The 23,906-nt window shown below is 35.0% G+C and overlaps 7 protein-coding genes across 7 annotated transcripts; all 7 read left to right on the forward strand.

Moving 5' to 3' along the window:
- Positions 1 to 982: 982 nt before the first annotated feature.
- Positions 983 to 3,919, forward strand: LOC145205148 (5'-nucleotidase domain-containing protein 3-like). Its single transcript, XM_080077801.1, has 2 exons — positions 983 to 2,507; positions 2,705 to 3,919. The coding sequence occupies exons 1-2, from the start codon at positions 1,203 to 1,205 to the stop codon at positions 3,029 to 3,031; spliced, it is 1,632 nt and encodes a 543-aa protein (XP_079933927.1). The 5' UTR covers positions 983 to 1,202; the 3' UTR covers positions 3,032 to 3,919.
- A 3,586-nt stretch (positions 3,920 to 7,505) lies between these two features.
- LOC145204663 (rhodanese domain-containing protein CG4456-like) lies at positions 7,506 to 8,612 on the forward strand. The gene has a single exon (XM_080077256.1). The coding sequence runs from the start codon at positions 7,565 to 7,567 to the stop codon at positions 8,078 to 8,080; it is 516 nt and encodes a 171-aa protein (XP_079933382.1). The 5' UTR covers positions 7,506 to 7,564; the 3' UTR covers positions 8,081 to 8,612.
- On the forward strand, positions 8,483 to 11,865 carry LOC145204661 (androgen-induced gene 1 protein-like). Its single transcript, XM_080077253.1, has 7 exons — positions 8,483 to 8,541; positions 8,614 to 8,757; positions 8,945 to 9,079; positions 9,604 to 9,705; positions 10,357 to 10,469; positions 11,016 to 11,164; positions 11,432 to 11,865. Exons 2-7 carry the CDS (start codon positions 8,614 to 8,616, stop codon positions 11,467 to 11,469), a joined length of 681 nt encoding a protein of 226 aa, XP_079933379.1. The 5' UTR covers positions 8,483 to 8,541; the 3' UTR covers positions 11,470 to 11,865.
- Positions 11,866 to 11,933: 68 nt separating this feature from the next.
- Positions 11,934 to 13,737, forward strand: LOC145204664 (thiosulfate sulfurtransferase/rhodanese-like domain-containing protein 3). Its single transcript, XM_080077257.1, has one exon. The coding sequence runs from the start codon at positions 12,757 to 12,759 to the stop codon at positions 13,156 to 13,158; it is 402 nt and encodes a 133-aa protein (XP_079933383.1). The 5' UTR covers positions 11,934 to 12,756; the 3' UTR covers positions 13,159 to 13,737.
- Positions 13,738 to 13,800: 63 nt separating this feature from the next.
- On the forward strand, positions 13,801 to 16,722 carry LOC145204662 (uncharacterized). Its single transcript, XM_080077254.1, has 3 exons — positions 13,801 to 13,940; positions 14,027 to 14,125; positions 15,113 to 16,722. The coding sequence occupies exon 3, from the start codon at positions 15,619 to 15,621 to the stop codon at positions 16,147 to 16,149; it is 531 nt and encodes a 176-aa protein (XP_079933380.1). The 5' UTR covers positions 13,801 to 13,940; positions 14,027 to 14,125; positions 15,113 to 15,618; the 3' UTR covers positions 16,150 to 16,722.
- On the forward strand, positions 16,715 to 19,837 carry LOC145204660 (androgen-dependent TFPI-regulating protein-like). Its single transcript, XM_080077252.1, has 6 exons — positions 16,715 to 16,897; positions 17,264 to 17,413; positions 18,181 to 18,282; positions 18,343 to 18,455; positions 18,960 to 19,108; positions 19,241 to 19,837. Exons 1-6 carry the CDS (start codon positions 16,757 to 16,759, stop codon positions 19,285 to 19,287), a joined length of 702 nt encoding a protein of 233 aa, XP_079933378.1. The 5' UTR covers positions 16,715 to 16,756; the 3' UTR covers positions 19,288 to 19,837.
- A 2,250-nt stretch (positions 19,838 to 22,087) lies between these two features.
- LOC145203649 (uncharacterized) lies at positions 22,088 to 23,903 on the forward strand. The gene is made up of 3 exons (XM_080075909.1): positions 22,088 to 22,229; positions 22,295 to 22,498; positions 23,310 to 23,903. Exons 1-3 carry the CDS (start codon positions 22,136 to 22,138, stop codon positions 23,849 to 23,851), a joined length of 840 nt encoding a protein of 279 aa, XP_079932035.1. The 5' UTR covers positions 22,088 to 22,135; the 3' UTR covers positions 23,852 to 23,903.
- The last annotated feature ends 3 nt before the right edge of the window (positions 23,904 to 23,906 follow it).

Genomic DNA, 23,906 nt, shown 5'->3' on the forward strand with positions numbered 1-23,906 from the left:
GGACAATGCCTAAATGCTTTACCACCACAATGAGTCTGCCGTCGAGCTCTTTGTCCGTTTAATGATTTTTTGACTTGGAGAACTGGTGACTACAATTTAGTTTTAACTATCAAGTCGGGACTTAAGTTTCTTGATCGGTAAAACACAAGTGCCTCGGATGCGATTAGAACCCGCTGCCTTATGAGCAAAAAGCTGTTGCTTTAACGATTACCGCTGGGCCATCTTGGTCAATAAACTATGCTGCATTGAAGAATGTAGATTATATTCAAATTAAGTTTTTTATCTTGACACATTTGTACGATTGCAGGCTACATCGTATTCAATTGTTTCTATTAGGTGACGAGCATTTTTCAATGAAATGTTATGCACAAGCATTCCCCTCTCAGCGTAATATGTCATACCGAAGAATCAAAACATGTTTATTACTTAGTCACTCATTACCGTCATAGCTAGCCTATAGATAAGGTCCTTTAGGGACAACTTACTTATTACGTGACAGCGCACATGCCAAAATGACAAGGTTTGTCAATAAAGGCACGTGGATATTTTCACGTGCGTTTGTAGATGTTGACTAAGTTTAACCGCTAGTGTTTGTACACGCGGTTCAAATTGGTAGATATAAGAAGGCGCCTTTCCGCTTGTTTCAGTAGTGTGTTGTTGCAAAGACTTGCAAAGGAAGATATGATAGGTTAGAAAGGACGTTTTTTTTGGTTTATTTATTTTGCACGAGACGTTTTTGAAGCCTCTTTACTCCCAATCTAAAGAGTAGTCGGCTATTTTGCCGTTTTGTTTTACAATATGGGTGACAACTTTCTGATAATTCTATCTTTCGAAATGATGTTGCTTTGTCACAAGCGTCAGAAATTACTTGTGTTAATTCTAGTTCGTTTGCAACTTATGTAACATAACAAACCTTAAAAAAACTTGTTTAGTCAGCATCGGCGCACCATCAATCACGTGACTTCCATGCGTTCGTAGCGTGACGTCAGTCATCCGTGACGACTGACAACAGCAGCCGATCATTGCAGAAAAATTTGATGTCGGATTTGCTTAGCAACAAGCTAAAATGTCTAATTCTTTGTAGATGCAAATCCCATTAAGCCTAAGTCAAACCCCAGTTAGTTAGTGGGGGCTTGTGATCGGTACTTTTCTGTCGTGTTTTGTTCAAGAGTTGAACTTCGACTGCGTCTAGTTTTTTCAAGATGGCATTGTCTGCGTTGGGAAGAATTTCGCGTGTGGTTTTGTGTGGAAAATGGACGTCAAAATTGCAGAAACCATTCCACAGAGCCGGAAGCAGTGTAATGTATTTGAGCGATATTACAAACTGTTCAAATTTCGAGTTTATGCAGACCAGGTATGAAGATTTAAAAGGTCTAATTCATGAAACACACGAGCAAGTTTTTCACGTTGATGAAAGAGGCATATTTGCTATCAACCAACTCAACCTCGGAGAAGTACATGTGTATGGCTTTGACTATGATTACACATTGGCTCAGTATTCAGAAGCATTGCAAACGTTTATTTACAAAGCAGCTACAGAAATCTTAGTCAAAAAGCATCAATTTCCAAAGCAGCTGATGGATTTTGAGTATATTCCAGACTTTTGCATCAGAGGACTTCATTACGACATCAACAAGAGCCTTTTGATGAAAGTAGATAGTTGCAATGTAGTTCAACTTGGTACAGTACATAGAGGACTGCAAAAACTGCACAACGACGAAGTGATGAGATTGTTTAATGGATCCAGACACATTCCGAAACACATTATTGACCAATCCTACAATATTGCTGGTGGCGATTCAATTCGCCAATTGATGGACATTTTTGCCATGCCTGAAATGATGCTTCTTGCCAATGTTATTGAGTTTTTTACCTCAGCTGGGATCGTATATGACCCAAGAATTCTATTTGAAAGCATTCAAGACGCTGTGAGATCAGTTCATGTTACAGGTCAACTTGCTGCTGAGGTGTCGTCAAAGATCGATGAATACTTAATCAAAGACTCGTTAAGGGAACTTATGAACTATTTAACAAACAGTGGGAAAAAGCTATTTTTGATCACCAACAGTGGATATAAGTTTGTTGATGTTGGCCTTAAACATCTCATTGGACCAGATTGGAGAGACGCATTTGATGTTATTATTGTGCAAGCCAAAAAGCCAAGGTTTTTCCATGAAGGCACAAGGCCTTTTAAGCGCGTAGTCCTGGATGACACCGAAAACACCAGGGTATCTTGGGAAGCAGTGCAGAAGTTTATTCCAGGACAGGTGTACTGCGAAGGATGCGTCAACGAGCTGATGCGATTGTCCTCTTGGTCTGGCAATGAAGTTTTGTACTTTGGAGATCAAATTTATACTGATCTGTCCGACCCCACTCATTCCTATGGTTGGAGAACTGGGGCAGTTATACCAGAGTTGGAGGACGAAATACAGATTATTAACTCTGAAATGTTTGGAAAATCCGTACTTTGGTTGCAAACGCTGGAGCGCTTACTGGAAAGAATGCAGGTAAAAACATTTCTTTGCATTTTTAAAGGTTCTACTTGGCTTGCTTGTTAGTTACAGTATACATACACACACAATGGTAAAAGTAAGTTTACAACTAAAACCTAATGCATTGAAAAACAGCCTCGATTAATTTTTAACCCATTTTGTGATGTTTATTTATTGGGACATATACCAATTAAGTATTGCTTTTGTTTCAGATTTACAGAGATGCAGAAAGCCAGCAGTTAGTAAGACAGTGGCTTGCTGAACGCAACCAACTGAAAAGTGTTGTAAAGGAGATATTCAATCCTCATTTCGGTTCTGTATTCAGATCCCATCTTTCACCTTCATTTTTCGCTGGCCGCCTTTGTCGCATTGCAGACCTCTACATGTCTTCTGTCAATAATCTAGTTCACTATTATCCAAACCACTTTTTCTTTCCTCTGCGTGGGGTGCTTCCACACGAGCACATTATCAGTTTAGCATATCAACATGATGGTTTTGATTATGCAATTGAGCAGGCATTGAAAGACAAGCGACAATAAAGGGATAAGTATTTGTTTGGTATATGTTGCTAATTAGGTGTAACTGTTATTGTAGTTAGCAACAAAAAGTATGTGTCTGTTTGACAGTTGGTTGTCTAGAATTTGTAATATGTGCTACACTGTGATTAGATTTAGTGTGTAGTGAGACCAAACCTGCCGAATTTTATCAGAGTCTTCTACAAGCCTATCCTACTTTTTTGACTTATTAATTTGCTGTCTACCTACACCAGGGGTTGGCAACCAGTATTACCCACAAAAAAGTTGGCATGCGAAGCTATTACCTCAGGGAAATTACAAGTAAATTGGCAACGCCGCTTAAAAGGTTGCTGACCCCTGACCTACAGCATGCCTCGTTCTCTATAACTGGTGCTAGCCTGTTTAACTTGTTCAGTTCAATCAAGTGACATTTAGATCCTGTAAGGTTATTTCACAGATTTAATGTGCTTTAAGACTGTAGCTATTTTCAAATGTTCTAAAATTATTCTTTAAACTCTGATCTTAATTTTGTGATGATAAATTTTGCTCTGTGTGTTTATAAATCTTTCATTGTGAGTGCACTGTAGATCAAGTTTATCTTTATAGCTTGGCACTGTTGAGAACAGTAAAAACTGTAAATTCTAAAAGTTCATTGCATTTGTAAAGTTGATGCAAAAAAACTGTTTTGTCAAAACTGCAAGACTTGTTATTTTGATGTTTTTGGCTTTTGTGTCTTTTTGTTTAGTTGATTGCCTAAATGAGCAAAGCCTATGGCATTTTCGTTTGTGTTGTGCATAACAAAAACAGATGATTCATAAAAAGGAAGCAATACCATACTGTTTGTTGTTTATTATGTTTATTGTGATGACTACTGGGTTATAAACGCCAAATAAAAATGTTATTTCTTGCCAATTTCATGTGAAATTGAGAAACAATCGAACAAAAATATAACGCTTAAAATGCATTTTGTAATATTAATAAAGATCCATCACTGCAAGAAAAAAGCTAGACTACTTTAGGTTCCGTATTTTTAAACATTGTTACCAGAAAAATTCATACATATGTTAAAGTATATTAAATTGATGCAGTGAAATTAAACGTCTTTTATCCATCCCTCCCAGCCATCACGATAGTGTCGAGTTCGGGAATACCCCCAACTCTGCGCTAGTTGAAGGGCGAAGGTGCTGCGCAATCCGATTTTACAAGCAAACACAATGTCACTGTCGCCTTTTTGTGGCTTGGGGACGCCATAAGTCTCCAGAAATTTCTCCTCTGAGTATGCAGTCATAGAACGAATAAACAAGCCGATTGGTATATGTACGAATCATTTAGCAGGTAGCCTTCCAGCATTTACTTCATCCTGTTCTCGGACATCAATAATAAATACTTCGTCTTTTGCTAGTAACTTCTTCAGCTGCTTAGTATCAACCGAATACTGGTCCCTGGATTCCACTTCAAACCATTTGTATGAATCTTGAACGGAATTTGAGTATGATTTTCGATGTTCAACTAGTTGACCAAAACTTCGAAGTTGTGCAGGTTTTGCAACTCCACGTTTGAATGTAGCTGCACTACGCATGGATAGTCGAAATATTCTGTACATGTTGTACGACGAAGTGATGACACTTTAACCTTTTCTGTAAGTTTAACGGAACGAAATTATAAATACAGTCGTTCTATTAACTATTCTAATTATTTGTAAACTTGCACAACAAAGCATACCATACTTAAATTTGAGCCAATTTCCTTTACGGTTGAGTTAAATGGCGGTCTAAGCACTTTTTATGAACTAACTACTGTCAAAAATTAGTCGAACATCGTTCCCAGGATAATTTTTTGCTGACCTACATGAAAAATGCAAACAAACGCGGGGAAATGTCGTATATTGTGTCATAATAGTCGTTTATTGTGCGTCCTACAAAAATTTATTATGTCTTGACTACGACCTAACCTGCTTACAAAGCCAACATTTTTAATCGGAAATGAAAACCGTTTCAGAGATTATGCTTCCTAAGAAAACTGTCAAGACTATTGAAAATTGTGACATTAGTCTTAGACAAACAGACACACACATAGCGTTCTACTTTTAGACTCCAGATCTATGGCTACATTCAGTTAATAATCACGGACGCTTAAACTTGTAGCGGTCACGTGCTTTTAAACCATCATTTTAGTATTTTGGTTGAGCTAAGCATTAAGTAATGGAAAATTTTAACTTTGCAACCATGACTTTTCGTTCCATGGAATTTATATGTTGCTTTTGCGACATATGGTATCGAGCGGTGTAACTTTACTGTTCCATGTGTTCTCATGATTCAGTAACTGTTGAAGCACATATTCAGTGTCGTTGTTACATGTTCCCGTCTTCCTCATATGTTCCAACAGCCTGACCATATGTTCCAACAGCCTGACCGGGTGTTTAGAAATAGTTGTGCAATCCATTGCAGTGCTGCATATCTTTGCAAACGTTTAACTTAAAACAAAGTAATAACTGATGTGAGTAAAAGAAGGTACTGTTCTGGAATGATCGCACGAAAAACGAGTATCAGTTTAAAAGCCAATGTTTTATCGTTGATCTTTCTCTTTTCCATCGTATCCTTTCCTTGAGATAAATGAGACTTGATGTGTGTTGCGTAACCAGAATAAAAGACAAGAACTAAATTGATCTTTTGTGGATCATGTCGACTCTAAGCAGCAAGCGTTAAGAATCGTAATAATGAACTTAATCGCTACTGCAGACGACCGATGTGAACCACGAGAAGCAGAAGAATTAACGAGCTTTCAAGTAAAGAATAACATAGCCCAAGAAACTCAGCTGACGCCGGAGAAAATTTCCAAACCAATAGTCACTTCAGGGCAATTGTTATTCTATGTGCACCGTCGTCCCCGCAAACTCCTTGGACTGTCATTTGATAATGATAACTTACTATTTCAAATGTCCTCAGGACAGTGTTGGCATGCCGTTAGGGCACGACAGATTCGCTGGATTCGAAAATTGTTTGTTTAGATTTTTCTGCGTTAATGCTTTTCGAAGCAGCAGATAAAATCGACACCTATGCTCATTACTTCTTTATTTGTTCAAAAGCGAAAGTGAAAACTATTAACTTTGACTAACCTAAACAAGCGTCAGCAAACCTAAAAAAGTATGTAAAATCTATGGTAAAAGTCCTCATTTTTTACCGAAAACCGAATGGGTTACTAAACGAATCGCCTAGCGTTGCTACTAACGTGCTTTTTGGACTGACTAATTGACTCGTAATGTAGGCTACTTAAATCCACAGCGCTCCGAAGAGAACTATCATGTTGAACAGTAAGTTAAAAACCTGAGCGAAAACTTACGAAAAAGGTCGCGATTCTAATGAACACTATATCAAACTAACAAGCGTACCACTGGATACATGACACGCATATGGATTAAAACAAAACTTGACAGAAATAACACACATTCTTGGATCGCTTGCAATCGAGGACTTCTTGAGAATCGGGTGGATAATGGGTAAATCTAAAACGGGCAAAAAAACTACGTTAGAACAGCATCTATGTGCTATATTCAGCCTTGGAAATCAGTTAAATCGAAGATGTGTTTCTCAAACTTCATTCTGTAATGCCCATATAGAGTTTGTTGATTGAAATCGTTAAAAATTAAATGATTTTGCATGTAAAGCATCGCACAACCTGTATTTAAGACCCAGTGATGCAGTGTTACATTGGTCATTTATAGTTAAGATGTACTTTCATTAAGCTGTCCGTTAAGAACGGTAGGAAATATGTGTTACTATTTTTGTCGGTCCTCTTGGAGAAAACACAGAAAAAAACTTAAAAACAGTTTTTGTTAACCCTCACACTGATCCAAGAAACCAGCCGGTACTTTTAAATGACACACCCTCGAACACGCCTTTAAAATGTTGTTGTGATTTATTGAATGCTGTTTGTTGTTGTTTTGTGCCCAATGTCTTCTGCAAAAGGCAAACAGCATTTTGCAATTTTGCTGTCCCAGTTTCTTTGTTTGTTTAATTAGTTTGTAGTTTCAAAACACTTGCTGCAGCTGGGCTATTTTTTTTGTAGTCATAATTTTGCTTGCAATTCTCCTGCAAAAAGGTTTTTGTTTAATAAAACTTACAGATACATTTAGCTGGTTGAGTGCAAATTGTTGAATTGCATAGTGAATAAAAATTATAGCCATTTTTGTGAAAATTGTTTGGATTATTGCACTCTTTAGTTAAGTACATAAAAACCTTGTTAAAGTGGTCACACAATTAATTGGATTTGCCTGTACTGCATCAATTGTTTGGACAGACATGAAAGATTTAATTATGCTAATGCAGTTCAAATATACATATAAGAAACGCTTTTTAAGCTGGCTACTAAATATTTTCATATTAATCCTATTTTTAACATTTATTATACACGAAGCATGCACATGTCGCAAAATGCAAAGTGCAAACTCCATGCAAGTTTTGGGTTAGTTTGTACAGTTCCTTAAACAGTACAAGGTAAATGTGAATAATATTTGTAATTTTTTTGACAGCCTAAGTAAGTTTTCTGTTACATTAAAAAATGTTGGCCAGCACAAGAAACATAATTGCAAGATTTGGGTCTGCTGGAGCTTTTGTCAGAGTTCCATCAGCGCTGAATATAAAACAGCCATTAGTGCATCATAAACCAGTAATCACTAAATGCCTTTCCACTTCTACTGTGACCAACAAATGGTTTACTAAAGAAACAAGAAAAGAATATACCCTTGATACAGAACAGATGAAAGGTCTTGCAGACAATGACAAGATAACTCTTGTTGATGTCCGTGAGCCATATGAGGTCTATGGGGGAAGAGTTCCTGCAAAACGATACGTACATATTCCTCTTGGATTCTTTTATGGTGCATGGCAGTCTTCTGAAGAGGACTTTGAAAAGAAGTTTGGAGCAAAGAAGCCTAAACCCGATGAAGAAGTTGTGTTTATGTGCCGTGGTGGGATTCGAAGCACTTTTGCCATGCAGCTTGCTCAAGACATGGGTTATTCCAAAGCTAAGAACTACCCTGACGGCTGGAATGGGTGGGAAAAATCACTTGATTAAAGTGGGATGTATATTGAAAGAATGACATGTGTATTACTGCATGACCTATTCTATTGTTCATCTTGTCAAATAATTTATTCTGTGTAATTTTTTCCTGTAGTGATAAATGCAAACAATTATGTTTGAATATTTTGGTGGGGTTATGCAATAATTTGGTACTGGGTGATGTACAATCATATGGTGGCCTGGTCTTAGTTGTGGAGAAAACATTTCTTAGTGTGTCATCAATATGTCATTCATTCTATGCTTATGTACAATTTTGCCTTGCGGACATTTGTAAAATATGGTTTCTAAAACCTTCTACCTGCTGAGGGTATATATGTATATGTATATTGAACAGTAGTCTGTCATTACAACAGCAATTCTATACAATTTGAAAGTCTTTAAAAAAAAATTGACAGGCACACAATTACTTTACAGAACTCTAGTAAATTAATATTTTACCAAGATGTAGCATTTTTGTAAGTATGATGCAATTAGTGTTAAGATTATGCAATTAAACATTGATAATACATTGTTCATTTTTTGTATAGATGGCGTCCATTATAGTTTGTTTGTTTCATGTATTTGCTGTAGTTGAATCAATTTTTGCACTCTGCACGTACTACTATTTTATCATCGGTACGATAGACCAGGGATATGCTGGCCCATGGAAATATCTCACATTTTTAAACATGGTAATTAAGAAAATATTATATAACTGATGTAACCCTTTTTTGCCTATCAAATAAATAGATGTATTAGTTTTGATATAAGTATAAGTCAGTATGCTATTTTAATATTACAAATTATATACCTGTGTTTGTTTGTGTGTGTATCTTAAATTGTAGTTTCAACTATATTAAATTTAAGATTTTTTTTCAGTGGGTGCAGATTGCCTGTTTTTCTCTATGTCTGTTGTGTGACTTAGGAGAATTCTTAAATCTCGGACCAATCGTAACATCACTGAAGAAGGCCCGTAACGTGTTTTATTCATGCGCTGCTCTCCCTAGCTGCCTGGTAAGAAGAAGTTTTCTTGTCAATATAATGTCAGCTAGATTGTCAAGTGGTTTCGAAGATCTAGTCTTTTTATAAAATGCGGAAATTTTTTTTCTTTAAGCTTAATGTGTCCAACCCAATTTGAACAGTAATCAAATAAGTTAAAAGTTATTTAACCCAGGTTGTATAAACTTGGGCAATAAAATCTTTGTTAGAAATACACATAATGTTGTCAATCATTTACTACTAGATGAAAACTAGCTAGTTTGTGTTTACATAACAAACTAAGATGAAAGGTTATGTTTAAAACACATCTTCTTTTGACAATGTCCAAATTCTAAGATCTTCATAAAGTTTGCAATCATTTTTTCCTTAAAACACCATTTTTAAACCTTTATATACCTTACATGTTTTTAAATGTACTCTATTCAGTCAATATTGCACGGTTATAAACATGTTTTTAGGTGAAAAATGATTTTTATGTTCCATTTTGTTGCTACTGTACTTTTAAAATGCAACTAATCATGTGATTTGATTGTGTTTAGGTTGTTTTTACAACATTCTGGATCCTTTATATTGTTGATAAAGAAATGATCCAGCCGTCATGGGTTGAAGAATTTATACCCTCCTGGGCCAATCACATGTGGGTAGGTACAGCCTAGCAGTCGTGTTATATAATTAAAAGCAATATGTTGCAAATACAGCATTGGGCAGTAGTTTCTGTGTGATTAATCCATGGTAACTTAAAAAAATTTTGTAAGCACCTAAATTTATTCGCACGAAGACACAAGAAACATGTTTATTTTTGAAGTGTTATTACAAATTCTCATGTTATCAAATATAATTCATACAATTTGTGTGTTCCTCTATGTGGGCCATTATATTCCTCATGAAACTTCATGTTTTTGTTCGGTGTATATATATATAATATTAATGTTTAAATTTCTAAATGTTTAATCATATCACAAACAAAATACAAATATGGTTATCAATAGAAGATTTCCTAGCACAAAACATCTGACTTCCACAATCTGTTTCCTGCACTGAAAATGTCGGAAGCTTTATCACTTTTTTGTGCTGTGGCCAGCATATGGTGGTAGCTGTAATGTCAGTAATACCATATCTTAAACAATACATCATGACTTATTTTTTACATGATGGCATACATTGGTACACATCATCATTACTGGATTAGCATTGTTGTACTTATGCAGACCTGTGATCATGGCACATGCCTACATATAAATCCCAGTATTAGTGTACTATAAAGTTTTTCAACCTTTTAAATTTTGTTTCAGCATACTGCTATTTTGATTGTAGCGGTTGATGTTGGATTTACAAAGTATAAGTTCCCTTCTCGGACCACTGGAATTTGTCTCTCAGCAGGCTATGGACTCAGTTATTTAGCCTGGTACTGTGCACTTCCTAACATTGTTTTCTAATGAGTTAACTTGTGTACAAAGGGTGGTTTGTAACCTATTTGAATTTGTGATGCATAAAAGTTATTGTACCTTATCAGACCTGCTCAAAAATACAATTACCATTAAATTAGCAAATGGCAAAGAAATAAAAATTTTGAAATACATGTGTCAAATCATCATTATACTAAAGAACTTTGTTGTATAAAGCTGAAGTATTCCAGTGCTGTTTTACTGGCTGCTTCAAAAATAGAAACATTTTAAGCACATTATGTTGCAAATCAGTGATTGCAAAAATATTGTTATGTCACCACTAGAAAGAAACTAATTATTAGAACTTTATTCATAATATTGTTTTCGTTTGAACGTTTAGTTGCCTTTAAGGAAAATAATAAATGCCTGATTATAACCTTACAGTTCTGTTTTCCAATATGTTCGTTTGTTTGTTTGTTGGTTTTTCGATTTTATGATTACATTTCTGAGTGTATAAATAAGTTCATTCTGTTTACATCCAATTTAAAGTTATGTTTTATTTTCAGGATCATGTTTGTACAATACTATGGTGGATTTTACGTCTATCCATTCCTCGCTCACTTGAATGCATTCCAATTCGTTATGTTTGTGTTAGTTGAGCTGATTTTTACTTGGTCAATGTATTTTCTGGGTGAATTTATCAACTATCTTACAGGTATGTCCAGTGCATTTACCGATATAGGCAGTGGTGGGATTCAGCCGGTTCGCACCGGTTCTATAGAACTGTCTCACGAAATTTTATGAGTTCAGCGAACCGGTTAGCATTACTGGTTACTGTCAATGGACTTTTTGTAACAGAACCAGCTAAAAAATATGACTTTTGTGATAGAACCGGCTGACAAAATTTTTTAAATCCCACCACTAGATATAAGTATGCCAAAGATGTTTTATTTTTAAATGTTTTCCGTTTTGTATACTTTAGGGGAAGATGAATCCTTATCAACCAAAAAGAAAGAATAACTCACTTTACAAATAAGTTAGACAACTCACAGCACAAATTTTTGAGCCTACAACATTACCTTTGAACTCACACACTCATCAAAAATTGACATGCACTGAAAACATTTTTGTAATGTTGGGTAATACTATAAGTGTTGTTTTTTTGTTGTGATATATTTTTTTATTTTATGGTGTGTATGATATGTAGAGATTTGTATTACCCGTGTTTGTTTTGCAAAATGAGTTTTACTGCTAGAAAATTTTGTCTTAAAATTGCCCATGACAGATTATGTACACATTCTAAAGATTTTTTGTAGAAAAAGTTACTTTGATGTTTTTATTGCTAGCTTTCTATGATATCTTATTGCAGTGTTGTGCATGAAAATAAGCAAAAAATAAATTATTATTATTATAGTACAGGGAAATGTTTTTGAATTAGGCAATTAACCCTTCCTTTTTCTCAGTAATTATATACCGACAGTTTGAATTAAGTAATGAATTATCTGGTCATACTAATATCATAACTTGTCACAATTAATATTGTACATATATATGTATATATATATATATAATTGGAATGGAACAGCCTTTGCTACCTTTACAAAATTGAGATTTTTTAACTGGCTGGAATTTTTCTAAACAAATTAAATGCAGTTGCTAGTTTTTGTTGCATCTGATTATAATAATTTTTATTTAGCTTCTTATGTTGTTTTTAACTTACAAACTGTTTTAATTGTGGTTAAGTAACACTTTGGATATTTTCTGGATTAAGTGACATTTCTTATCTATCATCAAATGACTTTGTCCACTAACAGTTAATGTAAACAAATAATATTGGCAGACTGCTAATTTCCTTTAGACCGAAGGGAAGAGCCTTTTGCAGACATGGTCTGTGAATATGTGGTATTTTTCTGCCCGACCTGGCATCAGATTATGTTTTCTTTTCATGTAACTCTCAGTGACAGGTTGTAGTTTTAATTTAACTGTACCCCAATGACTTAGCAGTTCATTTTTATTGCCGTACTGGTACAGTTTAATATTTGCCATCTATAAAATACTTATTATTTTGTAAAGCAAGGTGGTAAAAACTTGTTCAAATAGTGTTTTCTTTTAATAGAGACTTCACAAGACTTAAAACTTACACATAGAGGTGTTTTATTTCTTGCAAAGGTGAAAACCTAATTTTCAAATGTAACTTGAATTTTTTTAAGCTTGTGCATAAGATTAATTTGTTGCTTCAAAAAGACAAAGTTTTCTGTTTTTAGAAATTTTAGTTGCAGATATATCAGAGTTTTGGAATTAGATAAAATGTCAAATGCAAGTTACTTTGGTGAATGGCTCAAAGCTGAAACCAGGCCTGAATATGTGGTGAGCACTCAAGAAATGAAAGAATTAGTCAAAGATGACAAGACCTATCTAGTTGACGTCCGCGAAACTGATGAAGTGGAAACCGGACCTATTTGTGCAAAAAAATACGTTAACATCCCGATTGGCGTTCTTTACCATTCCTTAGAAATGCCTGATGAGGAATTCAAGAAAAAGTTTGATGTCGAAAAGCCAAAGAAGTCGGATGACCTTGTGTTTATGTGCTTGGGAGGGATACACAGCACTTTTGCATTTCAAATGGCCAAGCAGTTAGGATATGAAGGCAGCAAACATTATCTGGATGGTTACTTTGGTTGGGAAGAGGGAAAAAAGTCTGAAGAATGAATGAAACAGTTATTTTTGCAGAATTATTTTATAAATTTCATGTTGTAAAATGTATTGCCAGTAATTGTGCACTTTAAGTGTTTATACATACCATAAACTTTAGTAACAGTTGTGTTGTTTAGATACTGTATAAGCATACATATCACAAAATGTAAACACCTTTTTACATGACAACAAAGTGTTTGCAACCACAAACCAAGCTTGTGCTTTTAACCTTTTTAGTTCACTGTACACTCTTCACAATTTTTTCAAGAAACGTTTTCAGCAGTAATCATAATAATGTGTATTGTATGACTAAATTAGCAATGCCTACATAATTTTACAATGCACTTCATAACTGGTTAAGAAGCCCTGATTTATGCATTCTTTGGTGGTAAAAAAAACAATCTGTAAATTTGTTAGTTTTTATTTGAAATTATGCAACATGTGTGTGCAAGGGTACTTATTTTATCTGGCATCCTTATAGTTCCTTAAGTCAAATTGTATTTAAAACAATGAACATAAGTGAATATAAATGTAACATGCATACATATCATGTACATTATTGTGCTGTATTTGCAAATAACAATGTTCTTTAATGTATCACAGGAAAAGTTTGAATGCTTAAAGGTATTTACTGTTTATGAATAAGTCAAGTATTTGATGCGAGATGCTTATGTCATGATCTTTGCAATATTGGAAACCAACAACAAGAAATTGAAAATGCTTTTTCACTCAACAAATCGTACAAATGCTTTTAAAACTATTGGAGCACTTTTTAAGGGGAATTTAGTTGCATTTTCGTAAGTTGAAAATAACATTTTTATAAACAAATATTTTTAAATGCCATTTTATACTGTAAAAAATAATTATTTCAATTTATTTGTAGAAACAACCACCGGAAAGTTGTTTTTGTTGCAAGATGTGATTTTGTTGATGAATGATGAAGTATTCTTGGGATTAAGAATTGAAAACTTGCTGGTCACAAGTTAGTAAATATGTATATGTACATAACAATTCACTTATGCCAATATTTTAGCTTTACTTTTTGCTGAGCATTACTAAGTGGAATCTACTTTTTAAAAGATGTTTAAATTTCAAACAAAGCATTTACTAGGTTTGAGGCCTCTGAATTAATTACTATTCAGAAAAAAGCATTTTTATTATTATTTTGTTTTAAAAACTAATAACGATTATTTAGGTACACAATGTCTTTCAAAAATGAGCAAAAAAATCAGAGCCAATTATTTGTGTGTAAAACATAACATACTCATGTTTTACACACAAATAATGGCTCTCACTTTTTTGCTTAGAATAATAGATATTATTCCTGAAGGGGTCATGTTCAATTTATTTTGTTTAGTCCCTTTTCTTTCATACAGTTTGTATATGTACTTATGGTAGAAAATTGCTTGACAGATAAAACTATTGCAGCTGATTTAGCTAACAGTAAAAAAACGTAAAACTTCAAAGCCAGATAAACTGAAGCTAATTGTTTAATTTTATGAGCTTTAGTTTTTAGGCTATGTGATTAATTGAAGGTGCTGCCCTGGTCGCAAAAAGGCACTTCCTAAGTACTATCCAAATTTAATTGTAATTTAAGTGCATGTAAACACTTAGCATATTTACCTGTGAAGTGTGCTAATTTTTGCAGGTCTACATACAACAGTTATGCTACTCAACTGTTTAAAAGAGACCTAATGTTAAATGGTACAAAAGCCACCTGTTGCTTATTCATCAAAAATAAATAAAAGTCATTTATTAAACATGAAATCAATTTGATTTTTCTAATTGTTGCCATTGTGTATTTTAAAATTAAACGACACATAAAAAAGTGCAATAAATGCATATTTCTTGGTAATGTGTATTTAATGAATATAAACGTTTTAAAAATAATAATAAAAACAAAAATTTTGATATTGGCTGCATTTTTATTGTTTCCATTTTCATTTATACCCAAGTGTTTCTCATACAGATCCAGTTTCAACTTCTTTCCACTTGATCAACCACAAGTATTTTTGGAAGTCTTATCTCTAAGGTAAACATGACCTCAGCGAGTTAACGCTCAACTTGGGTTTTTTAGTGTTTGCAGACCAGCAAGCACTGCCTGGAGCTGTTAGTAACGTTTTTGGTCATGTCTTGGCGTATATTGTCTGCTTGTCTTTTATCTTGTATGTTGATCTGATCTGTTTATGACAGGATGCCAGTCATAAGTGTGGGAGTGCAATTTGAAAAAACTTTTTTATAGCTACTGTACGTTTTTTTTTGTAACAACATACTCCCAAATATTAGGCTTGTAGCTTTGTAAGCATTTCCTGATTTTGGATTTGAACGCTAGGAATGTTAAATGCATGACAGTAGATATTAATTGGGATTCCCAATTTGGGAACATGTAGTTTGAAAATTATTTGATTTATTTATTTATCTGATTTTATGCAGTGTGTCTAATACTTGAGTGTTTGTGTTGTGCTTTAGGTTTTCATGTACTGTAGACCTATTTTGCTTTTAACAATGTTCCGTAGCTCTCAGTTTGTTCTTGCAAAGTTATTAGCTGCTAATACAGCAAAACCGATTCCAAAAACTGGAGTAAATGCTTGTTTAGCAATCAGGCTCAACTCCAGTGCACAATTCACAGGTGAATGGCTGAAGGCTGAAACAAGGCCTGAACATGTGGTGGAGACACAAGAGATGAAAGATCGAATTAAAAATGACAAGATCTTTCTTATTGATGTCCGAGAGCCGGATGAAGTTGCCATGGGTCGTGTTCCGGCAAAGAAATATGTAAACATTCCAATTGGTGTCCTTTTTCAATCTTTGGCATTGTCTGATAATGAGTTCAAGAAACAGTATGGTGTCGACAAGCCAGATCCATCTGATACCGAGATTGTATTTATGTGCTTAGCTGGTATCAGGAGCACTTGGGCATTTCAAATAGCCAAACAGATGGGTTATATGGGAAGTAAGCATTATCTCGATGGCTGGATGGGCTGGGAAGAATCTAATTCTGACTAAAATACATTGCACCATGTTATTAAATTCACCTCAGGCCTTGGGTACATTAATGTATGGTCTCTACTTTTTGTCATTGGTATATAGAACAACACAGTGCAAACATTTGCTCGGGTAACATTTCCTAGATGTATTTTATTAATTTTGAAAAGTCTCAGAACCCTACTTCTACTATATGCAGTGCTGTATATGTAGTAATTTCTGCTTGCTGCTTTAAAAATATGTCAGATATTCAAAATCCATGAATGTATTGTGATATGTACAATGGTTGAGAAGCTTACAAATATTCAGATGTACTGCACTGCTTGCTAAATTTGCACGAAGCTAGTGTATATAATTAACTGCTTATGTGTATGTGATGCAGTATTTGTTGTGTGTTTTTAAACTAGCTTTCTAGACTCAGATATGTAATAGTACTTCTAACACAATGTAAATAAACTGTTTCTTCTTGATTTAGATGTAGATCAACCATTTACTAAAGTCATGTCAAATATTGTGTGTTTTGTCAAATTTCTCTCTTGCATGTCATAGTACTTCTAACACAATGTTTTTACAAATGTTTCTTCTTAATCTAGATGTAGATTAAGGTTTATTTATTTTAACTTAAATCATGTCAAAATGGTATGCAAAACTGTTTCATTTTCTTGGATTCCTGGAGTGTATGTATGCACTTGAGATTTACCACAGATACACTGGAATACTTCCTATTACTTATGGAGGAAAATGGAAATACCTCACCTACATTAATTTGGTAATTTAATTTTTTTAAATAATTTGATGATGATCTGACTGGTGGTGTAACAAATGACTTTAAATTGTTTTGTCAATTACACTTTGCCATGATTATTTCATGAAGTGAGTTTCAAAAAACATTATTTCGTCGTATTTATTTCAGTGTAAGCAGTGGCTTACATAGTTTTAAACCCTACAGTTTGTGCAAAATTTTTATGTCATGCCAGTATTTCTTTCTGACCACCCTACATTTTAATACAAATTGCATTAATTATTTTTTTGTATGTATGCATAGCTTACATTTTTTTCTTAACATCACCATATGCAGCTTATTTCTGCACACTATTTTAAATAATTGGAAACATATTTGTCATTTTACCCGCAGAATGTCAAAGCGTTGTGCTTTTCTTTATTTCTTCTTGATGATGTGCTTGGCTATTTATGCCGATCAGCTCCTTCACTACAAGGAATGAAAGATTCAGTTTGTAAATTTAAGTCAGTGTTTTATACCACAGTGGCTTTACCAGCCTCAATGGTGAGTTGTAGTAGATAAAAAAGTTTTTTCTTTTATTATATAGTATAATTTTTTTTTTTATTACCAAGTCGCACCCTTTTCCAACAAAGGCTGCAAGATAACTAACTTTATACCACAGCACACTGTTTACAAAAGTTTGTTTAAATGAGGCCAATGCACTATTATGTTTGTTTAGCAAACAATCTGTGGGGCTAGTAGCAAAAACATGACCGTGAGCGATACAATGGTTTAAATAGGCATAACCAGCATCAAGTTTTTTCATAAAACTTGTATTCATGTGTAATTTAATCCTGTACCACCTGAAGCACTGTTTCTACAACTTTAAATACCCGTTGCACATGTATGATAATTAATCAAAACCATCGGGCACCCTATTACATAATATAAATATTAAATAAAATAAGGGAAATATACTTTTTAATAATCTTAAGGCCCACTGTTTGAGAAGCATCAGCCCGAAGGCGTCGCATTAATCTGTACATTATAGAATTGCCCTCATGCTTAGCTGAAGATTAGCACAAAGTACACAACGCTTGCAGATAAGGCACATGCTCTCTACTAGGATTGTTTTATATTTGTACACACACATGCAATTTACTGTTTTTTCTGTAATATGTCACAGTATAACAGAAATATTGAAGGCATTCTATGATATATATATGTGAGTGTGCCCTCATTGCTGGTCTGCATTCACGCTTCAGGGTTGATCCCAGTAATGAATAAAAGTTTGTCTTAGTAGCCTTTCAGTTGATTAAAGAATTTTTTAGATGGTTTTCGTGATGTTCTGGAGCTTATTTTTGATTGACAGGGAACTAGTTTATCCAAAATCGTTCGACCAACATTTTCCATCTTGGGCAAACCATCTTTGGGTAAGAAAGACTAAGTGGGCTTTGCAAAAACAATCGTGCTAAAACTCATACTTTTTTAAGCATTCAACCATTCTTACTGTTTTGTTGGAAGCTGCATGCATAAAACATCCATATCCAAGCAAAACTACAAGTCTCATAATTACTAACACTGGTGGACTTCTGTATCTAGTCTGGTAAGTGACCTATAGCATAGCAATGACCCATCAGAAGGACTAAGTGCATTAAAAACATCATGCATATATAACAGTGTACTACACACTGTCACTAAAAAAATGTTATTCTATAGTGCCACTTTTATGTTAAAATAAGTCATGAAAAGGAGGTTTAAATGCATTTATAACTCAGTTTGTAAAAGCTAACAACACATTTTGTACATTGTCAATTGAAAGTCATTTTTTAAATGTAAAACAATACTGTAATATTAAAAGAAGATGCTGCTGATGCTATTGTAGGTGTAATACAATTGACTCAAAGGCCAAAAAATAAATCGAGGGATACTTATACAGTACTTACTAATATGCTTGGTTATTGCATTATTTTTTTCATATTTCTTCTCTGTATAGATAAAGTATATGAGTGTACAGGTACGATTAAAATAGAAATGAATAAACAAGTCATAAAAAAGGATGAATTTTAATTGGAACCAAATAGCATTAGTAACTTATTTGTTATTTCAGGATACTGTGGGTTGAAAAAGTTGGTGGTGTTGTGATTTACCCATTTCTTGCCCAACTGCATGGATTTGAGTTTGTTCTCTTTGTACTGACTGAATTTGCTTTCATTCAATTACTTTTCAATTTTGGGAAACTTCTGAATCATCTATCAGGTAAGTTGATTTTGTTCAATGCAACATCTAAACCTGAGTTTACAATTGCACTGAACAATCACCAAGCTGGAAATAGCTGTGCAATGTTGAATCATTATTCAGAGTAAGTTTATATTTTTATATACTTTTTAGGTGGAACTACAAACCATAAACTTGAAACCACAAAGAAGGCAACATGATTTTCTGTGTTTTTGTATTTTTGTCCCTTGAAAAGGAAAAATACTTTTTGCAAATCAATATGCTTTTTCCAAAGTGTTGCCCTATTTTGTTCTTTTTTGTTTTTTGAAATATCAGTGTTCAAGACTTACAGGTAATTGGTAATTTGAGTTGTTTAAATACTAAAATTGATAAATAATGTGTCAAGTTTGATTTACTAAAAGATAAATTTGTTTTTACTTAAAAAATCTTTAGGCCATGACATGGTTTATCATATATTTTACAACTTGTTTAAAAAGTGCTTCAAGTTTATTTTCTTCACATTATAGCTTCAAAGTAGATTTGTTGCATTTCTGTAATATTGTTTTTTTATAGCTGTTTGGTTTTTACTGTGGATCACAAAAGTTCAATATTTATCTACTGTCAAAGAAAGTTGGGCTAATTTTTTTTATATATATTTGCAATGCTGTAAGTTTTGCATGAACTTCTATTTCCTATTTATTGTCAATTTTTTTTAAATCACAGAATATTAGTGCTGAATGATGCAATATTACAAAGTATTTGATTCGAAAATGCTTGTTTAATGCAGTGTTGTAGGTAGAACTACTAACACTGGAATTTGGCTTGCACCCGGTTTGGTAGGTGGCGCAACGGAGCATGGGCGTTTATGGTGCTCACTCAGCAATCATCCTTACCATAAACCCAGATTGCTAAGTCAGCACCATAAACGCCTATGCTCCGTTGCGCCACCTACCAGAAATTCCCAGACTGGGCGCAAGCCGAAGTCCAGTGTTAGTAGCTCTACCCAGTTGGTTGAAAACCAGGGTTGCCAGGTTAAACAGTTGAAAAACGACCAAGTTAAGGGCCAAGACAATTAAAATCCGACCAACTTTCATTTTATGCTAAAACCGAATGTTTACCGCCCCCTACCGGTCACATAATCCCAAAGAACCAGACAGATTGCTCAGTTACTTTTTCTGCTTATATGTCGCCATAAAAAATTAAACATGGTGTCAGTTGCTGCAAAGCTATTGCAGCAAATCCCATCTTTATGTAAATTTGAACGAAAACGAACTCAGGCACATGTAAAATCTTGGCAACATACCACTTATACATAGTGTGTTTAGATTTAAAAAAAAATTGACCCGTCTCTCAATTCAAGTTTGTTTACAGTCAAACCTGCGAAATGAAACTAAATGTTGTACTTTAAACGCCACAAGGTTTAAACCTACGTACGATATGATAAAGAATGCCTGTATAAGGGACCATGAAGTATTTTTGTGGCCTTACTTTTTTCCACAGTAATCGTCAACCAATTTCAGATCTTTTTGCTGTAACATTTGTGTCATGCCACATTTTCCACACCAATTCAACAGTTCCGCTCATAAGTGTTCCAAACATAAACCGACCATTGTTTAACTTTGATTCATCCTGCAGGTCCTGTGCCCGGATTTGTGCACGCGGGATAACAACTAACACGTGCGCTTTCCAGGGTCTATTTTCTTGATAATCCCCGCCTCTGGTTCTAACTTGTTTTGCTACAACGGATTTCGTGCTAGTGACAAATATAACGGCCCTAATAGACGTAAAACACGACATGCTTTCAACAATTCGGCAAATGTTCACGCCATCATCAGTGATATGAGGCTACATCACTCACATCATTTACTTGAGTCACTTTAAAGAATGATAAAAAAAAGCTCCGCAAAGGTACGTAAAGTTTACAGTTCACGTTTTACCCGACTCAAACGAATTTACACGAGTGTGGCTAATGAAGCCTCCTATCACTGATGATTGCATGAGTATTTGCCGAAACCTCATATAGGCTGGCATGTGGTGTTTCATAACTTCCTGCGCATGCCTGTTCATTCCTAAACAGGTGTTGTTAAAACCTTACATGGTATGTTTAAACGATTTAGAGCAAATTTCATAATGTAGGTTTTAACATAACATAATCACTATGCGCTTTTTAAAAATCTGATACCAAGGGGTTTATCATATGTTCACAGCATCTATTGCTTGTGATGACATTTTGAAAATCAATGCATTTTCGATAAAACGGTTGTTTGGTTATCATTTGACACATAGGCTACAAAAAGACGAACAGAACAGCACTTTGGGCAGTTGTTTAAACCTTAATCGCATGGATTCGATACATTTTGGAAAATACTAAGCTGTGCAAATGTTTGTCAGAAGGTTTTTTATCACTCCTTGTTAAAATCCTTTAGTTTTTATTTGCGTCAAAAGACAACAAAAGATCAAGCTGTGTGTATATTTGCACCAAATAGCGACGGATCTAAAACAAAGGCGTTTAGGTCCAGACGGATTTGGCACTTCAATCTACTTTTTTCTGTCGTCCTTGCGCCTTTAAAAGGTTGGCTGTTTGAAAGCAAACTTCACTTCTTAGTATTAGGGAAGCAATTGGCTCAAATAAGGCAAGGAGTAATAGCAAAGCAATCAGCGTGCTTTAAATTCACAGTGGCTATTAAAATGTTGACGTTTATTGCGCCTAATTGGTTCTTGACATCCGTTAGAATGAAATAAAGCGAACTCGTGGAACCAAATTTGCCTAGTTATGTATATCAAGCTGTTTATTTGACCGTTAGCACAGGTCTACAATTTTGTATGGTGGTTGGTAAAACTGTACAAGAGCGTATTTAGTGTAAACATTTGTATTTCGAAAACTTAACGTTTATAGTATTAATAAATGTTATCCGCGTTATTAAAATATGTATAGAAGCCGGTGACATTGATAAAAAAATTCATTTGCCGACAAAGCTGATGTAAATTCTGTTTTAGTAAAAGTTAAAAAAATTCAGTTTTAGTAAAATGTATTCATGTTTTTTTTATTAGGTAATTTTAGTCGGCATTATGAGTGACATCGAATTAAGTGAGAACCGTGTAGCCAAAAGACAAAGAAATTATAACCTTTCTTCCAAGCGAAGTCCCAATTGGAGTGCAGAAGGTAAAAATGTATATCATAATAGAGTGTTATAATCGGTTTAATTATTTCATTATTATTTTTCACAGAGGTGCAGCTGCTTTGTGAATTCGTTCGCGAACACAAAACGCGACTCTTCTCGAAAAGTGAGAAAGGTTCGCAAGCTCACAAGAAGCGTTTGTGGGAAAAAGCGGCAAGGCTGATCAATGGAGTGGGAAATGTAGGGCGAGATTGGAACCAGGTTCGGAAGAAATGGAAAGACTTGTCGTACTATGCAAGAAATATACATAAAGGCAAGTTTGTATCAAAAAAACGCTTGCGATTTATAAACTGTTTGTTTTTTGGTTTGTTATGGTGCACATAAACTGGTGTGTGGCCACAGCGTGTACGCGTAATTTTGCTCACAGTGGTCCTCAGTAGTGATGCACCGAACCCGCCTAAAAAGGTTCGGGCCGAAACCGAATATTCGGCCACGAGGCCGAATAAATTCGGCTGAATCAGGCCGAACCTAAAACCGCATTTCTTATGGGTGTTTTTAACTGAACCGTGTGTTGTTGATGCAAGTGAACTCAATTATGAAAAGCCAAAACTACTTTTACAATGCGAATACGTCACAAAACTTGTAATATTTCGCAGACAATGTAGCAAGTATTTTATAGATACAACAAATAGTTAATTTATGATGTTTCGTATTGGCGAAAATGAAAGTTTGGGTATTAATTCCATGCAATCAAAAAGTTCGGTTTCGGCCGAATTTTCAAAAAACTTCGGGCCGAAACCGAAACATCGAAAAACAGCTTATTCGGCCGAAATGTTTCGGCCAACCGAAACTTCGGTGCATCACTAGTCCTCAGCGTACTCAAGGAGCTTGTGTGTATGTCCAGACATATGAAAATCTATGCTGCGCATTAACTGATGTGTGGCCTTAGCGTGCACATCTGTTGCTCACAGTGGTCCTCAGCCTACTCAGGAAGCTTGTGTGTATGCCTTGACACATTGCTAAACGCATAAAGTTTAGAGAAAACATGGCCAAGACTTTCAAATCTAAGCAGAGCTTTTGATTGGTTTTGATTGGTCTTTACTATTTTATTCCTTATTCTTTAGACTCCGGCGAATCACCTTCCAATGACACTGCATACTCGTCCACGTCATCAGATGTGTCGTCATCAGCCGGAGTGACGTCATCGGGTGATTCGCAGCCGCAAGTTTGTATCAAGGTTGAATCTGACTCCACGTGGAGCAACGAGGATCTGCTCACACCGATTGAGGTGCCGGGCATAGAAATCACAGAAAACGTTGCCGAAATATCGACGGCCGACATTCGTATCGACGAAGTAACCAGCCAATCAGATTGTTGCAGTGTTCACGTGACAAAAGAGGTCGTTCCCGCCAATAAAGCGACCCGGAAGATGTCTGCTTACGAAGTCACGCGTTTAGAAATCGAAAAGGAACGGCTTCAAGTAGAGAAAAGCGCTCTAGAATGCCTTAAAGACATTTCCTACGGTTTGCGACGCGTAAATGTCAATATTTCGCGACTGAAGCGTCGCAGGAGATCGGGTTCTTACGGGTGTAGGTCGAAGAGGCGCCGTGCAGCACCGATTCATCGGGAAGAAACTGAAACCGAATCTTCCGAATACGAACTTTAGCGCTAGGCAATTTGTTTCACTGTCTCGAATAAACGAACATGCCTTGACATAAGAT

This window comes from Phallusia mammillata, chromosome 8 (assembly GCF_965637545.1).
Source record: "Phallusia mammillata chromosome 8, kaPhaMamm4.hap1.1, whole genome shotgun sequence".
Lineage (NCBI taxonomy): Eukaryota > Metazoa > Chordata > Ascidiacea > Phlebobranchia > Ascidiidae > Phallusia > Phallusia mammillata.

Coding starts and splice junctions, on each gene's coding strand:
- LOC145205148 (XM_080077801.1), top strand. CDS start 1,203: ATGGCATTGTCTGCGTTGGGAAGAATTTCGCGTGTGGTTTTGTGTGGA. Junction 2,508..2,704: donor GCTTACTGGAAAGAATGCAG/GTAAAAACATTT, acceptor CTTTTGTTTCAG/ATTTACAGAGATGCAGAAAG.
- LOC145204663 (XM_080077256.1), top strand. CDS start 7,565: ATGTTGGCCAGCACAAGAAACATAATTGCAAGATTTGGGTCTGCTGGA.
- LOC145204661 (XM_080077253.1), top strand. CDS start 8,614: ATGGCGTCCATTATAGTTTGTTTGTTTCATGTATTTGCTGTAGTTGAA. Junction 9,080..9,603: donor CTGCTCTCCCTAGCTGCCTG/GTAAGAAGAAGT, acceptor GATTGTGTTTAG/GTTGTTTTTACAACATTCTG. Junction 10,470..11,015: donor GGACTCAGTTATTTAGCCTG/GTACTGTGCACT, acceptor TTTTATTTTCAG/GATCATGTTTGTACAATACT.
- LOC145204664 (XM_080077257.1), top strand. CDS start 12,757: ATGTCAAATGCAAGTTACTTTGGTGAATGGCTCAAAGCTGAAACCAGG.
- LOC145204662 (XM_080077254.1), top strand. CDS start 15,619: ATGTACTGTAGACCTATTTTGCTTTTAACAATGTTCCGTAGCTCTCAG.
- LOC145204660 (XM_080077252.1), top strand. CDS start 16,757: ATGTCAAAATGGTATGCAAAACTGTTTCATTTTCTTGGATTCCTGGAG. Junction 18,456..18,959: donor GGACTTCTGTATCTAGTCTG/GTAAGTGACCTA, acceptor TTGTTATTTCAG/GATACTGTGGGTTGAAAAAG. Junction 19,109..19,240: donor ACTTCTGAATCATCTATCAG/GTAAGTTGATTT, acceptor TATACTTTTTAG/GTGGAACTACAAACCATAAA.
- LOC145203649 (XM_080075909.1), top strand. CDS start 22,136: ATGAGTGACATCGAATTAAGTGAGAACCGTGTAGCCAAAAGACAAAGA. Junction 22,230..22,294: donor TCCCAATTGGAGTGCAGAAG/GTAAAAATGTAT, acceptor TATTTTTCACAG/AGGTGCAGCTGCTTTGTGAA. Junction 22,499..23,309: donor TGCAAGAAATATACATAAAG/GCAAGTTTGTAT, acceptor CTTATTCTTTAG/ACTCCGGCGAATCACCTTCC.